The sequence below is a fragment of the Ursus americanus genome, chromosome 22 (assembly GCF_024610735.1).
Source record: "Ursus americanus isolate L20-20 chromosome 22, mUrsAme1.1.p, whole genome shotgun sequence".
Taxonomy (NCBI): domain Eukaryota; kingdom Metazoa; phylum Chordata; class Mammalia; order Carnivora; family Ursidae; genus Ursus; species Ursus americanus.
The window spans coordinates 14,995,763-15,011,715 of NC_142148.1; the positions used below are offsets into that span (position 1 = coordinate 14,995,763).

The 15,953-nt window shown below is 54.3% G+C and overlaps 1 protein-coding gene across 1 annotated transcript in view; it reads left to right on the forward strand.

The window, feature by feature from the left end:
- The window catches only part of SDC4 (syndecan 4), a 19,143-nt gene continuing 3,190 nt past the window's right edge, over window positions 1–15,953 (forward strand). Inside the window, exons 1-4 of the mRNA XM_045804717.2 lie at window positions 1–117; window positions 11,691–11,829; window positions 12,981–13,027; window positions 13,875–14,073. Of these exons, the coding sequence (XP_045660673.1) occupies window positions 49–117; window positions 11,691–11,829; window positions 12,981–13,027; window positions 13,875–14,073 (454 nt within the window). The 5' untranslated portion in view covers window positions 1–48. The remainder of the gene's footprint in view (window positions 118–11,690; window positions 11,830–12,980; window positions 13,028–13,874; window positions 14,074–15,953) is intronic.

Genomic DNA, 15,953 nt, shown 5'->3' on the forward strand with positions numbered 1-15,953 from the left:
CGCCCGCCCGAGCCACTCGCCTGCGCGCCCTCTGCGGACCGCGGTACCATGGCCCCCGCCCGCCTGCTCGCGCTGCTGCTGCTCCTCGTGGGCGCCCCCGCCGTAGCTGCCGAATCGGTAGGAGCTTGGGGATCCCTGGGGGGCGGCCCGGTGCTTCCTTTGTTCCTGAGGGCCTGGGATAGGGGGGCTCAGGGGACCGCGCCTCCCCCAACTAGACGCCGAGGCCGGGGAAACTTTGCTGGAAACTTGGCTCTGGGGTCACGGGGAGGCGCCGGGCCGGGGTGGCTCCCCCGCGCGAACGTGCGCCCCAGCCTGTTGCTCTTCCCGCCTCCCCTGGCCTCGGCCCCGCCGCGCGCTCCAGGCTCGGACGTGACTAAGCCGGTGTCACCTCTTCTCCCCCCACACTCGCGCCCTTCCCTGGTGATCCTGGGGTAGGCTCCGTGTCCTGGATCCCCCTGCTCGCCCTCCGTAAGCGCCCAGAGCGGCGGCTCTGGAGTCCTACAGGGCCTGGGGACAGGGGGCTGCGTGTACTCGGAAGGGGGAAGGGGGAATGGGACCGGTTGTGCGGGGAGTTGTTTCACACACCGGGGAGTGAAGACTTGAGCCCTGACCTCAGGTCTGGCCCCAGCCCCGCCACTGGCTTGTGACAGAGCAAGGCCCTGCCCCTTCTGAGTGTCAGTTTCCCCATCTGCACAACGGGCTTGGGGGAGCACAGCAGGAGATGACCGTGCTGCTTTAGGGTCCCTACAAAGTTGGGACTCTGACCCTTCAAGGGCAGATGGAAGGGATGGTTTGGGCTCAGCACTTCACTAAGTTGAACCTCTTGCTTTCTGCGGGAATATTGTTTATTTCTGCTGAACAGGAAATCAGAGTACCCACCTTGAGTGGGGGAAAGGGGGTTGGGGGGAGAGAAGGCCTCAGTGAGTCCTGAGAAGCTCTCCTCCTCACTGTCCGCAGGTCCCTGTCCTAGTTTACAAAGCCCTAGGCCACCAGAAGCTCCATTCATCCCAACCACTAGAGGGGGAGGAGGGTGGCAATCTCATCTGGGAAGTTGGGGGAACAGGAATTGATGGGAGAGGCTGTCTGCCCCCTAAGAACCCCAGCTCTGTGCCGCCTTCATGCCCTTAAGCCCCCCTTTTTAGGGGGAGCAAGTCTATGGAGTTTAATCATTGTCGATTCCTTTATGGGGCTCCTTTTTGTCTGGGCTTAGGGGAAAGTCCTTTCTGCCTGGCAGGCTTCTGTTGGGGAATGAGTGAGACCCTGAGAATAACCTGCTAGCACAATTGCAGGGCAAGCAGTGATGATAGCAGACATTTAGCGCTTATGGTGTGCCTTACGGTGTTCTAATAGCTTTCTAATGGCTGTTACAATGGCCTATCAACCAGCTTAATTCTGACCACCCTGCAGTTTACTGTTCTTAAATTGGTCCTGAGGCTGAGGAGGGTAGCTCACTTACCCAAGGTTGCACAGCTAGTAAGGCGCTGAGTCATTACATTCAGGCAGCCGCGCTTCCAAATTCCTGCTCTTACGATAAGCTGCCGTCTGATGCTTTCCGAGGGGCTGCCCTCGTGTCCCATCTTCAGGTAACTCAAGAGTTTAGAATCTGTTGCGATTTGGGGCTGGCGAGCCTCAGGGAATTCTGAGGTGGAAGGAAACAGGGGCCCAGAGTGAGGTGATGACCTCCCCAAACCAAGGGCAACCTGACCGAAAGGTTAGTGTCTGAGCCAGGACTCCATCCTACACCTGCTGCTCCCTAGGTCCTGAGAGATGTGTTGGAGTCAAGCAGCTGGGGAGACCGCTGAAGGAATGCCGGGGTTGGGTCCTGTCGGCCTGGGCTGTGTAGGGGGAAAAGAAAGGCCCAGGAGGTTGTGAGGTCATTGCGTGGGCAGTCACGTGGCAGTCCCGGTTCAGGGGCTATTGAGTCCGCAGGTGCTTCAGGGTGAGGAGCAGACAGCTGTGTCCTGGGGGCCATCGGAAGGATATGGTTTGGGGGAGGGCAGCTGTGTCAGCCCTGCGCGTGGTGACCCATCAGCTGGGGAGAAGCGGTTCCTGAGCAGCTGCTTCCGGAGAGAGGTGTCCGTGTCTCTCTCATCCTGACCTCAGCACTCCCGTTCCTGGTGAAATGTCACAGACCTTCCACCTCTAATTGGGTCACAGGGCTTCCCCTTTTGCCTCCCCTGTTCCCTTCCTGCCAAGGTTGTGGTCAGGAAAATCAGACCTAGTCATAGCTGAATAGATAGGATGGAGACGTCTGCCTTCTTCTTTTTGCAGGTGGGGAAAACAGGCCCAGGGAGAAGGGATTTGCTGATTGCAGTTATGATTTGTTGAGTGCTTTCCAAATGCCGGGTCTGGTGCAGTTGATCCTCACTTGAAGCCCAGCATGTGGGGATTATATTATGCCTACTTTACAGATGAGGGAACTGAGGTCCCCCTCCAGTAGTGCTATTGAGGCCCCTCCCCAAGTTTTAGGTTTAAGCCAAAGGCCTGCCCTCCCCTTGGGTGGTACCCTACCCCCACCCCAAGGGCTTGGTGCCACAAGTTTTGGGAAGGGAACCCAGTCTGAGCAGCCAGCCTCTTCCCTGGTGGGGCTTGCTATCCCAAACCAGTTCTTCCTGTCCAGCTGGGAGCATTCCCCTGAGCTGCCTTCCTGCCACTCCTTCCCCAGCCAATTAAAGACAGCCTTGTTTTGGGAGCCGGACCCCCCCAGAGGTGTTGCTGCCCAGGGGCACAGCCTGCTGATGTGGCACCAGGCCCAGTGGGTTCTGGGGAAGTATACTTCAACTTAGAGATGTTTCTGATCTCCTTGAGAATTCTTTCCTTGATTGCACCCAGTTAGGAGTGGGGCGGAAGCCCAGGGGCTCTGGGACCCTTGAGTGGCCAGCGAGAGCTCTTTGGAATTCTTAGAAGCCCAGAGAGCCACTAAAGACGAAATTTGGGCCGTGGTTTAGAGGGTTCTGTGAGGTTGACATTCCCCCATCTGTAAAATGGGGTTTGAAACAAATGACCTTGAGTGCCCTTTTCAGCTCAAGTGTTCTGTTAATTAAATACCTACACTCTGAAAGGGACTGTAGAAACCCTGGACATCTAATGCATTCCCTCCCTTGAAGAAACTTAGTCTGTGAGATAATTAATAAATATATCCCACCAAATTCTGAGTCGTACATCCAGCCCTCCCCCCCCTCCCCACCACACATACCACTTCCGCCCACATGGGGATTTCTGCTCTATTCATCTTCAGTGAAATACTTGTCCCTTAGTACTCAGGAAATGTTTGTATGAATGAATAAATTCATGCACGTAACTTCATTCTAAAAGGTGCATTGAGGTTATTTCTCACTAATACGAAGGTCTTCCAGGGATACTGTGAGGTAGGTTTTTTTTATCTACGTTTTTACAAGAAGCTGATGCTCAGAGGAAGGTAGTGGCTTGCCAAGGTCAGAACCAGGTCTCTCTGATCATACAAGGAGTCTGGTTTGAGCATCCTCAGAACATTCCAGATGCGGAAGTCGGCTGGGTTTGAAGGCAGATACTTTGCATTCTGCTTCTGAACTGCAAGGTGACCTTGAGCAAATGTGGCCTATCTCTGGGTCTCTGTGTCCGAACTCTGTAATAAGCCCACCTTGGACTAAAGCCCTCTAAGGGTCCTTCCTGCCCTGAAAACACACTGGTGGGGGGAGGGGAGCTTTCTTGGCCCTCTTGGTAAAATCCTAAACAAGAGGAGAAGCTGGGGGGTGGAGACATTCAGCTTCTGCCATCCCCAGCTCCTGGAAACAGAGGGCTTTTCCAAGGACTTGGAGTGCTGGGCCGTCCTGAATGAGGAGCTGGGTCCTGGGAGCCAGGCTGGGCTTCCCGCCCCAGTTTCCTCTTGGGAGGAATTGGCTCCTAGTCCGTTCTCAGCCTCCTGCACTGGTGGGTGTGATTTCCAAATGACCATTTAAAATTGGGGGTAGGGGCTGGACAGGGCCTGTGAGTCACTGGAGGAGAGCGGTGGCTGGCCTGAGTCACCCATTTCCTTTCAACCTCTTGGCTAGGAGGATGATTCTGGTGGGGGGTGTTGGAATGGGCTCCAGAGTTTTACCTTGTCCTCTGAGAGCCTATTAAAGATAGTGTCTCAGTGCCCTGGGGCTTTGAGGGGATGGACGGAAATGCTAGTTATTAGGCCTGAGACCTTCCCAGTGCCTTGTCTGGGGGTGGGCTTCCATAAGGTGCGAATTCAGCCAGCCTTCAGAATTGGTCTTCGGACCTGGTGCAAAGCAGGTAATGCTTTGTTTCCCTGAAAGCAGAGTTAAAGATGCCATGGTCTGAGCTCCCAGAGCAAAGCTGGTGCTGTCCAGATACGATCACAGCCCGCGAGGCTTGGATTTTTCAGATGCCCTCTCCTTGCTTCTGGAACTGGCTGGAGAGCACTGGAACAGTGGTTTGGGGCCCGAGAGACCTAACTTGCAGGGGTGTGAAGTCCACCTCTTACTAGCTGCATGGCTGTGAGCATGTCACCCAGTCTCCCCGGCCTCTGCTTCCTGGGCATGGTGGTAAGGCTGCAAGTAAATCTCCCAGGGTGTGCCTGGTCGGGAGGCCGCATTCTTAGTGACCAGGATGCCAGGTGGTCCTGTACCTTTGAGGATTCCACTCCCAGGGCCCCTGGAACCCTCCCCCCAACAGCTGCAAGGTGGGAAGGGAGAGGAGTCTAGGGTGGGGTGGATGGAGTTCAAATCTCCTGTTTGTTTGTTTAAGAAGTGGGCTGTTTGCTAATTATCAGATGGGTTTATATTTAAACAAGAACCCGTTCTCAGCAGCCCCACCCCTCCGGCTGGGACCCATAGGAACCCCTCACTGAGCTGTTTGCGTCCTGGAGGGTGATGGGGCTTTGCTAAGGGTATGGGACCGCCTGGACAAAGCCCAGAACAGGGTCGCCCTCCTGAGTTGGAGGGGCTGAGTTTCTAGGCCTACAGAGGCTGAGTGAATTGCAAGTAGCACTCTGGCCTTGGAGACAGGGGTGTGGTGATGGTGGACGGGACCGTGTCTGAAAAACCAGTAGGTTTTCAGTGCACGGGCGCCTAGAGAGGGAGGAGAAGGCCTGTGTCAACAGTTGGGGCCTGACTTAACCCTAGAAGTACTAGAAGCCTGACTTCTCGGGCTGGTTAGTTATTAACTCACTGGTGACCTTCAGGCACGTCCCTGCACCTGGCCAGGCCCTTTGGCCCTGTCTGCTAGAGGCAGGGTGTCTGGAAGTGGGCACAGTTCACAGCCAGAAAAACCTGAATCACCATCCCAGCTCTGCTGCTCACCCAGGGACATGCAGTTAGTTAATAAGTCACTTCACCAGTGTGTCCTCTGTAAAACACCTGTGTCACTCGACGGTCATCATCGGTGTCTGGCAAACCTGTAAAGCGCTGGCTTGATCTTAAATTATCTTAGTGGCTAGACGAGGGTTCTTAACCCCAGCCAGATGTTGGCTTCAGGCAGGTGGTATCTGAGTGCCTGCTGAAAATGTAAACCGATAGTTACAGTTCTTGGGGTTTAAAACTTTTTATCCTTTCCAGAGGGATCCAGGAGTCCCCAGGAGATCACTTCATGATCTGAACAGTGCTTCCCAGCTTTGGCCTTCTACAGTCCCCCCTATCTATCCCTGCTACTTATCACCACGTCTGTGCCCCCAGTTACTCACCACCCGCACCCTCTGGCCAGTCCCTCCTACTCAGCACCCCCTTCTTTAGTGTGCCTCTCCCCTCCCCCACCCTGCAGGCTGGGAGCTCCGCTGCCCCAGTTTTCTCTGGCACGGAAGAGGCTGGCTAGTCAGGTGACACCTGGGGTAATGGAAAGGGGAGGCAGGGAGAGGCTGGTATGTGTGGAAACAGTGACTTGGTGGAGCGCGCTGGTCGCGGCCAGGCCTGCGGGACTAGCTGTACCACTCAGACCTCCGGGCATGGGGGCAGGGATGACGCGTGGCCGGTCACAGGGAGTGGGGACACTCCTTGCCCGGGGAAAGACCGGCTGGGAGACGTCTGTGGGACAGACTGACCTGGTCTGGAGCAGTGGCTTCCCCACGTGGGGCAGGGGGTGGAGGGGGAAGGCTGGGAAGGGGCAGGAAGCCAGCACCCAGGGCTGATCTAATCAGCCGAGACAAGGCTATCGACTCTGCTCTTGAGAACACGGGAGGCTTGTTTACGTCCCGCCTGTAGATCCAGCAGGGACTTTGGATCTGCTGCCTAGATTACAAGCCCCAGCTTCAATGCACCTCTGTCTCTGCGGCCCTCAGGGAGCCAGCCCCCTCCCGGCTGTCTCCAGCGGTAATCGGAGCGGTGCCCAGCTTGGTTACCAGGCCCTGAGACAGAGGGAGGCTTGTCTTTTTGAGCACCGTCTTTTACAGGTGGGCAAACTGAGGCCCAGTGGGGCAATCTCCATCACCTGCTGGCAGGGGGATGTCCAGAATGCAGGAGCTCCCACCCCCACCCCCATTTCTAGCTGGCACCCCAGGATCCTAGAGCCCCCTTGCTGTGGAATGGGTTGCCCTGGGGGGTTGGTGAAAAGTTGGCTGCTGGCAGTGCCAAGCCTGGCTTCTCTCCTGAGTGATTGTGTTCAGAGTAACCCGACCTTGGAGTGGGCAGAGCTGACATTCGAACCCCCACCGTAGCCCCACCCCCACCCCAGACCTGGCTTAACCCTTCAGATACCAGAGCATCAGGCTGTGGATTGGTATGTGGTTTCTTTTTGCCTTTTGGATACTTTTTTTTTTGTCCCCAAGGCAGGTCAGGAAATACCTGGGGGGTACAGGTTGCCAAGTAGAATGTCAGGCATCTCTGGTCACTGCCATTTGCTCCTTTTGCAAGAATACAACTGAGTTTCCTCTGCCTCTGTCTTCCTGGAATGGGTGTTCCGCGTTGTGTGGTCTCTGCCCATCTCTGGGTCCTTTGCAATTTCAAGGGACCTGATTGGTTGTTGAAAAGTCTCTGGTCCCAGAAGCAAAATAAATATCCATTATAGGTATTTATTCATAATTTGCAAAGCACACTTCCCCACACCCCCGTCCACTGACCACCTTGTTTCTAACAATGGAATGGCTTCACAGCTTTTCCCAGGTCTCTCTGACCCTTTGAGCACTAATCCCGTTAGCCAGAAGGAGGAAGGCAGGTGGGGATTAATAATAGCTGCTACTCATTGAGCACCTGCTGTGTACCAGGCCATATGCTGAGTCCCTTGCACACGCTAATGCATTGCACTTAATCCTCATCATCCTGCAGGGGGCTCCCAGCCTTGGTTACCAGAAGAGAAAGCTGAGGGTACACCCCAAGACTCCTGTAGTTAGGAAGTGGCCAGACTGTACTTTGCTTGTGGGTAACCACTCTGCTGGCAGATCCTTCGTTTCTGCCGAGGTGTAGAGCTCTGATTGTGGCTCCCGGGTTCACTCATTCTGGGGGATATCTGACCCTTCAGAAAGGGGGATGGTGGCAGACAGTGATTGTACCCGAGGCCATTTCTGGGGAATCTCCGGTCAGAATCATTCTGGTGGGTTCAGTAGTTGGAGCCCAGTGTTCTTGCGCACCCCACCCCCCCAGTTTGGCTTGCATGGTTGTCCTTCTGGTCTCACCTCCTGAAAGAAGGGTCAGGTGTGTCCCTGACCCTACCTCTGCTGGGGAGGAGCCTGAGGGCGCAGGGGGTGGGGGGAGGCTCTCCTCCCTCTTTTCCTCCCACCAGCAAACCAGGCCTTGACCCTGAACTTCTCGCTGGTGCCCCGGCCAAGGTTTTCTTCTTTTGTTTAAGCAATATCACTTTCACCTTTGTTTGCTCCCTGGTGGAGCCCGGCCTGGCAGTGTGGGGTTGGGGTGGAGAGGTGACGCGTGGGTGGCAGTGAGAAACCTGGTTGTGGCTGAAGCATGGTCTTGAGAAAGATCTAGGTTCAAATCCCAGCTCCGTTGCTTTCTGGATGTGCGACTTTGGATAAATGACTCTGTTGCACCTGAGTTTCCTGCAAAGTGGCCAGAGCCCGTTACGAGACTGCTGGGCCAATGTAAACGAGCTCATAAAGAGAAGAATCCAGCTTGATGCCTGGCTCACAGTGGACACTTGAGCTAGTCACCCCAGCCCCTAGGCTTTGTCCTGGTGACTGACGCTGGAGGACTTGCAGATGGGGTTGGTGACCTTTTCCTAGCTCCGTGCGTATAGCGTAAGGACTGAATGCGGAATAGGTCGAGTGACAGCTGCAGCCTGTGGGTTTGCTGAGACCCTTAGTTTTGGAGCCAAAATCCTTGAAGCAGGGGGGGGACAATTCCGGCCTGGAGCCAGGAGACCTAGGTTCTAAGTCCAGCTCTGCTGCCAACTGCTTGGGTGACCTTGGCGAAGTCCTTTGTCTTTTAATCTGTTTGCTGGGTTATAAAATGAGACCGTTGGGCTCAGTGACTTCAGTTACCTTCTGGTGGCAGGTGTTAGTTCCTTTAGAACAAAAGAGCACCTACGCCCTCTTCTGTGGATAATCTGGGGGGGCATCCAGCATCTCAACCCCCGGGCACCAATCCCAGGTGCCCAACGGCCCGGGGCAAGCAGGGTCTGTGGGACCCAGGCCCACTGACCTGTTGAGCTGGTGAGTTCTGTTGGAGTCTGTGAGAAAGGAGACCCGAGGGCCCAGAGAGGGTGCCTGTGTGTGCGTGCACACCCGTGAACACATGGTCGGAAGGCAGGGATGGGGGTGAGTGGAGAACAGACGGGTAAGCTCAGCCGGGAGCAGGGGTGGCGGGGCCTCTGGTCAGACCTGGGTCTGACTGCTGAGTAGCCTGGGTCTTCACATCCACCCTAGACTGAATGGGCCTTGTCTGCAAAGCAGGTGAGGCAAGGGAGGGCTGTTGGCATGCCCCCCGCCCCCATACACACAAAGGGATGCTTGCCCACGATTCCGTGGGGCTTGGTCCTCTCTTGCTGACCTAGTCCTAAAGGGTTCCCACTTGAGAATTTCCCTCTTGTGGAGTCTCAGGCAGAGAGGGTGTTTCTGGAGTGGGAGAAGGATTTGTCTTCCTGTGCCCTCCCATGAGCACACTCCACAAAGCTGCTTCCAGGCCCTGTGCCTTGCTGGAGGAAAGCACGTTGGCTCCTGTAACGCAGCCTTGAGAGCCCTGGGATAGGTGTGTGACCGGGTCTACTCCTGGCCCTGCCGCTGACCCCTGGTGCATCCTTAGTCAAGCTGTTTATCCTCCCCAGGAACGTGGTATAGAAAGGAAGGAGGAGGGATCACCAGGTGACCCCTGAGAGGGCTGAGCTGCCAGAGAATCTGGGTTTCAGCTTTGGTTTCGAGACCACCATACCTGCCTCCTCTCTTTGGCTCCGTTTGGCTAATGAAAAACTGGAGCTGGTAACTCTCAGCCAATCAGCATGCCAATGCCATGGGTTGTTTTGAAACACCCCTTAGCACTTTCACATAGTAAAAGAAGGGCAGGATGTGTAAACAACATTCCAGGGCTCCGGGGGACAAGGGGGACAAGAACCGGGTGGGGAGGGTCTCCAGCCTGAAACTGCCCAGTGTTGGGACCCCAGCCCCTGACTCCCACAGGTGGTTTGGTCTCCAGGCCAGGTCGACAAGTGGCCAAAGTACCTTTTTTCTCTCCTGGGCTGGATTTGACTTCCACTCGACAGGGCTCCCTCCTAGCTTGGTTGGCCGGCCACTCCATCTATGTACAGGTGTGTTCATGAGCACGTGGTTAAAGGCTCAGGTGACCTGGCCTGCGTTCTGGTCCAGAGTGGCCACTTCTGCCGATGTGACCTTGGGCTGGCCACTTAACCTCTCTGAGGCCCCGGTTCCACTTCTGCACAAGATCTATCAGGAGGACGTACTTCATTTGCTAAGGGCTTAGGAGGTCCTGCTCTTTCAGATTTTGGGCCTGGGGGAATTCACGGCAGGAGATGGGGGTTGGAGCACAGGGACCTCGCCCTAGGGACAGTTTCGCAACCACCGTGGCCTTCCTCCCGAGCTGCCAAACCGAAGCCACAGGCACGGGGCTGTGTGCGGGGGCTGGAATTCCAACACCAGCAGCTCAGCAGCTCCTGATTCCCGAGTCATGAAGTCATCCCCAACCAGCGCTTAACCCCTTTCTGGCTCCCCACCCCCACGTGTGCCCAGTGTTCAGCAAAGATTCTCCCATCCGGTGGAAGAGGGCTGCGTGCCCACTGCCTTCCCCCTAGCCTGACCCCCCTCCCTTCCGGGAATCCAGCATCTGCCGTTGCCGGGGTGGAAGAGGGCATGACAGTCAGGTCCTGCCCGCCTCTCCCCGGAAGCCAGTGACGGAAGTATAGGACAAGCCTGAGCCTCTCCTGCAATGCTTACCTTGTCCTAGGAACAGATATTCCTTCTCGGGCTCCCCCCTGTGTCACTGGCAGTCTCAGCTGGGTGAAGGACAGCCTGGGGCCATCAGACACCTGGCATCTCCATTCTGAGCTGTCTGGCTAACTTAGTTATGTGATCTTAGGCAAGTCACTGCCCTGTCCAGGGCTCAGAATCTCTCAAATTCTGTGAAATGAGAGGACGGGACCTCCCTGGCCTCTGTAGCTAGTATTTTGGTGGTTCTGAGCACAGCCCCGGTCTCCTACAGTTAGGGGCTCAGGGAAAGAAGAGGAGAATGTTTTAGAGGAGGGATGTGTATTGAACTTCATGGAAACCCGAACTCTTTTGGCAAATAGTAGGCACTTTAGTATTTGAGTTAATCAGCGAAGAAAAATGAACTTTGCTCAGGGCTGTTGTTCTTTGGGAAGCCTTAGCCCCAGAGCTAAGAGGAAGGTGGTAGGCATTCTGAATGTTTCCTACCCTTGTGAGCTCTGGGGGATGGGAACAGAGTAGCTGATGTACTTACAGGACCTTGGGGAAGTCTTTGTCTCCCTGGACCTTGGAAATTTCCCTTTGAAAGCTTCTTGGTGGAAGTAGGTTTAAGATTCTGCTGTGATGGGACAGGCTGGGTCCCCGAGGGGTAGGGGCCGAGGACATTTGTGGGTGCTCCCTCCCTAGTGCTGGTGCTGAGCAGATCTGTGGGAGATGCTGGAAAGCTGAGTACGAGAGTATGCTTCTGGACTTGTGAGTCACCAGGTCTGCGCAGCGCCTGGCTTGAGGCTGCCCTGGGGTGTGGGTGAGCCAGCCCTGTCTGTCCCAGCCCAGACTGAGTCAGCTGGGAAAGGTGTCCTGGGCTGGGCAAGACCCGGGCCACCAGCCCTCTCCCTGCCTCAGGTGAATCAGCCGTGACTTCATCTGCACCCTAGAGCCCTGCAGTGTCATATCCTCCAGCCTTCGTGGTTCTGCGGTCAGGCAGCTCCATGCTGAATCTTCACTCTCGCGCCTGCTGCTCGTGTTAGAAGGAAATGCCCAGTTTCCTCTGTTGTAAAATGAGGTTAAAGATATGCCTTTGGTGTTAAGAACAGGGACCAACACATAGTGATTGCTTAGTCAACGGTACCCAGTAATATTTGATGTTCTGATTATTGCCAACTTTATGATTTTTATTAGCCTAGGATGGGAAAGAGATTTGCCTAAGGTCACACAGCAAGTTAGGGACCAGGAGGGGTGCAGGACCCAGGTCTTCAAATTCTGGCCTCATTACCTTCCAGCACCCCAGATGATCTTACTGAATGCCCACTTCACTGCCTTTTGGGGCTCGGGGCCTTGCGATAGAGCACCGGGGGGCTACTGATGTGGCTGACGTGACTCTCCTTTTTCACCCTAGATCCGAGAGACCGAAGTCATCGACCCCCAAGACCTCCTAGAAGGCCGATACTTTTCTGGAGCCCTACCAGATGACGAGGATATTGGGGGGCCTGGGCAGGAACCCGATGACTTTGAGCTGTCTGGCTCTGGAGATCTGGGTATGGAGGGTGTGGTGGCCAGGCCTGGGGTCATGGGGCTGGAGGGAAAGTGGTCTCACCGAGCACAGGGTAGCGAGCTTGCTTTGAGACTTGGGTTTGTGTGGGGATTTTCCTACAGTGCTCCTCCCCTCTCCATAAAGAGGAAACAAAAGTAACTATGAACCCTCTTCCGTCCCTGACAACCCTCCTTGGGAGAGTTATTTGTTGCCTTGAGTTCATTTGTAGCTCTAGGTTTTCCGAGCACCAGCCTGGACCTGTCTGCCTGTGGCTGGGGGCCTGGGTGGGGGGGGGACTGGAAAGAACTGATAAGTGTTTTCTTCTTATGAAAAGGAAAAGGACCAGCTCAAAAGCCTGGGAGCGTGTGTGTGGGCAAAGGTGTGGGTGCGGACCCAGGAACGAGCTCCTGCTTCAAAGTGGGGAGTGGATGAAGGGGCCCAGGCCTGTGGAGGGGAGGGGTGGGCTGGACTAGGGGGAGGAGCAGGGCTCGTCATGGTCTTTGGTGACTCCCCACCTTGGCTGCCACTCAGAAGCGTCCATCCTCGGTGCAGAGTAGTGTGACGATTTGAAGTCTGAGCCTTGGGGTCACGTAGTCTTGAGTTCATACTGCCTCTCTGTGACCTCTGAGCCTTGGCTTCCAAATCTGTAAAATAGTAAAGCAGTGTGTTGGGAATTGGACTGAGTTGAAGCTCTCTTGGCACATATACCAAGCACTCAGGATATATTTTAATGTTGCAAGTTCCAATATTTAATATTACAATCTAGAGTCTTCTCAAAAGAATCCCCTGGGGATCTTAGGAAAATGCAGGCTCTGATTCAGTGGGCCCTGAAGTTCTGCATTTCTAAGCGGCTCCCAGGGGATGCTATCGGTCCAGATCCATACATTAGAGAGCAAGGGTTCGGAGCTCAGCCCCCTCCCCTCTGCTCAGCCACCAGCTCAGCCTTCTTGTGAAGAACCAAGGAGGCCAGTGTTTGGAGCCCCATTTTACAGATGAGGTGACTGAAGCCGGGGTGGGAATGGTCACTTGCTGTACATGGAGCGTTTGAGGGCTGGTTGTACGTTAGGACTCCCACCAGCCATGGCCGAAGAAGGGAGAGGTCCTTTATTTAAGGGGAAGTGACCTCACACTCACACAGCCTTTCTGACTTTCCAGATGACTCAGAGGACCCCCAGATCTTCCCCAAAGTAATCCAGCCCCTGGTGAGTAATTCCATGCTTTTGCCTCTCTCCACTTACTCCTCTATAACACCTGTCGAGAGGGGCCCATAAATGAGTGTCTGACCTCACTCTGCAGGAAAGCTTTTATCTGTGGCCCTGGCTCCCGAGGGGCAGGCGCAAGGGTGGGTCATGGGTAGGCCAGCCTTCCTGCGGGGATAATCACTGTCAACACTTAGATGTGTTTCCAGCCCCTTTTCTGCGCATTTCTAGGCATTTCCCAACATTAATATCAAATTGTATATGGTTTTGTGTGCTGTATTTTTCACTTAAAGTGGTCATGAGTGTTTGAATTTATTTCCTCACATAATTAAATGTGCTTCCTGATCATTTTTATAGGCCACATAATCATAGTTCACTGCTTTTCCCTTATTGATGGAAATGTTGCTTATGATTTTTTGATTTTCTAAAATTATAACCCTACAGCAAGCTTCTTTCACTCAAATCTCCAAATTGCTCCTTGGGACAGAGTCCCAGAGGCAAAGGTATTGCCTTAAAGGGCCAGCAGTTTCTGCAGCTTTGCCACACTGCCCTCCGGGGTGGTGATTCTCGAATACCACTACCCAGCAGGCAGTGGGAACACCTGCTTCCCTGCACCCTCAGTCACATTATTCATGCCCCATCGAGGCAGATCTGAAAAGGTTGAGGGTGAGCATTCGACGGCATCATTGTTGAGAGGTTGGTGCTGCTTTCTGTCCCAGGACCACCTGGTTCAGCCAGTGAGATGGCAAAAGCAGACTCCCTCCCTGGGTGAATGTTCCTGCCCCTGCCCTGGGTTCATCATGAACCCAGACCACGCTGAGTTTGTCTCTTCTCCTTGCACCCCATCCAGGTGCCTCTAGAGAACCACATCCCTGAGAGGGCAGGGCCTGGGAGCTGGGTGCCTACCGAACCCAAGGAATTGGAGGAGAACGAGGTCATCCCCAAAAGGATCTCACCCTTCGAAGGGGATGAGGATGTGTCTAACAAGGTGTCCATGTCCAGCACTGCGCAGGGCAGCAGCATGTTTGAGAGGACAGAGGTTCTGGCAGGTAAGTTCCGCACCAGAGAGTTGGAAGGGGAAGAGGACTCAGGAGGAGATAGTGCTGCAGACACAGAGCCCGTCTACCCTTCCTTCCCACCACAGGGTACCCTGGAGACTCAAGGAACCACACCTCCCTAGGGGGTGGCTCTGAAGCCTGGTGGAAGGGGGGAGGAATTGCATATCAAAGGCTTCTAAAGAATAGCCTAAGAGTGGGTCACTTGCCTGAAGTCCTTCTGTCTTGTTTTTAAAACATTTGCACAGCCTGGCGTTGGTCCCCGGGGAGTTAATTATTAAACATTAACTTCCTTGAAAGTCCTGAGACTTCTTTGGGTTGGGCTGGCTCCCCATCCCCCTGCTGTGCCACTTGACAGAGTGACCTTGTGACCTTGCCTGAGAAGCTTTCCAACCCTAGTGGAGGAGATGAGCCTCAGTTTACTCCTCTATAAATGGGTACAATGCTACCCCTTGGGTTTGTGTCATGACTCCATGAAAATTAGAATCTGAAATAATCTGTCATTGAGTCTTCATTGACTTTTCATACTAGATGGCATACTGGGAACCTTCATAGGACAGATGAAGACACTGAGGCCTAGAGAAAGAGGTTCTGTGTTTGGCCTGATGTGAGAGCCCCAGGGTTCTTGACTGTGGTGTGCTATCGTGGAAGCTCTGTCCCAGGGTGGGGCTCTGGGTGTGGCCTTCATCTGGGGTGGTGACTGTTCCCTCTCTCCCTGGCAGCTTTGGGATCTCCAAAGCTGGGGAGTGGATTGTCAGAGGGAACTCTCTTTCTGGCCAAGTTTTATAGGCCAAGGGCCTGTCTGCATGAACCAGCCTGGTGAGTGGGCGCCCTGGGCCCAGGCTCAGTTACACCCGCCTCCTAGCAGCCAGCTGTGCTCGCTCCCAGGAGGCTTGAGGTACAAGGAAAGCGCCCTGTGCCCTGCATTTTGCTGATAAGGCTTCCTGGAAGAATATAACCCCAGGTGACTTTGGGCCCAGCTCAGTCCTGACCCTGGCCTCCTGGTACCAGAACCAATGTTCTTTCTCCTTTTTCTTCACTACTTGCTGTGCGATGTAAGACGGGAGGGGTTAGGGGGTGCTGTTTTAACTAGAGGGGCCCTTAGAGACCTTTTAAGCTTCTGAGCTTCAAAATACTTGGTAAAACTTCCCCCATCTTTTTCAACCACAGAGTTTCACTTTTAGCTGGCATCCCTGGGATTAGCATAAGGTTTTGCTTTCACCAACTAAGGCTTCTGCTGCTTTTAAAGAAAAATTTTAAAACCACTGATCTAGTCCAACCAAGTGTGTCTTACAAATGGGAAGACTGAAGCCCAGGGAAAGCAAACCACTCGCTTGGGTCACATAGCGAAAAGAGACAGAACCAAAGCCAGGTATCTCTTAAATCTTCCAGCTGAGAGTTAGACGAGCATAAGATCTTCATGGGGGAAGTTACGTCGTTGCGCTAATTGGGGTGGGACCCTCCGTTCTAGTAGCATCTCAGTGGCACCTGGAAGTTTCTCAAGTGCTTGCTGGATGCCACCTGGTCCACGGATACCCCTCGCTGGGTCCCCACAACCCTATCAGACAGGTACGGCTGGCTCTCTGTACTCTTACAGATAAGGAAACGGAGGCTCAAGAGAAGCCAAATCCCTTGTCCAAAGTCACAAAACTAGGCAGTGGTAGCCCTGGCATTTGAACCTAGGACCAAAGTCACATTTGAGACTGTCCTTGAACCTTAACCTAGTGGAGAGCCCCAGCGCAGACCAAGGTCCTGATAAGAGGAGCCCGTGGTGGTGGGGCGGTGGTATCAGAGAGAAAAATGATAAAAACAGTCATGGAGTTGATACCTCATTCCATGTGCTTTTTCTGTATTTCCTGGGGTCACTTTGTTGC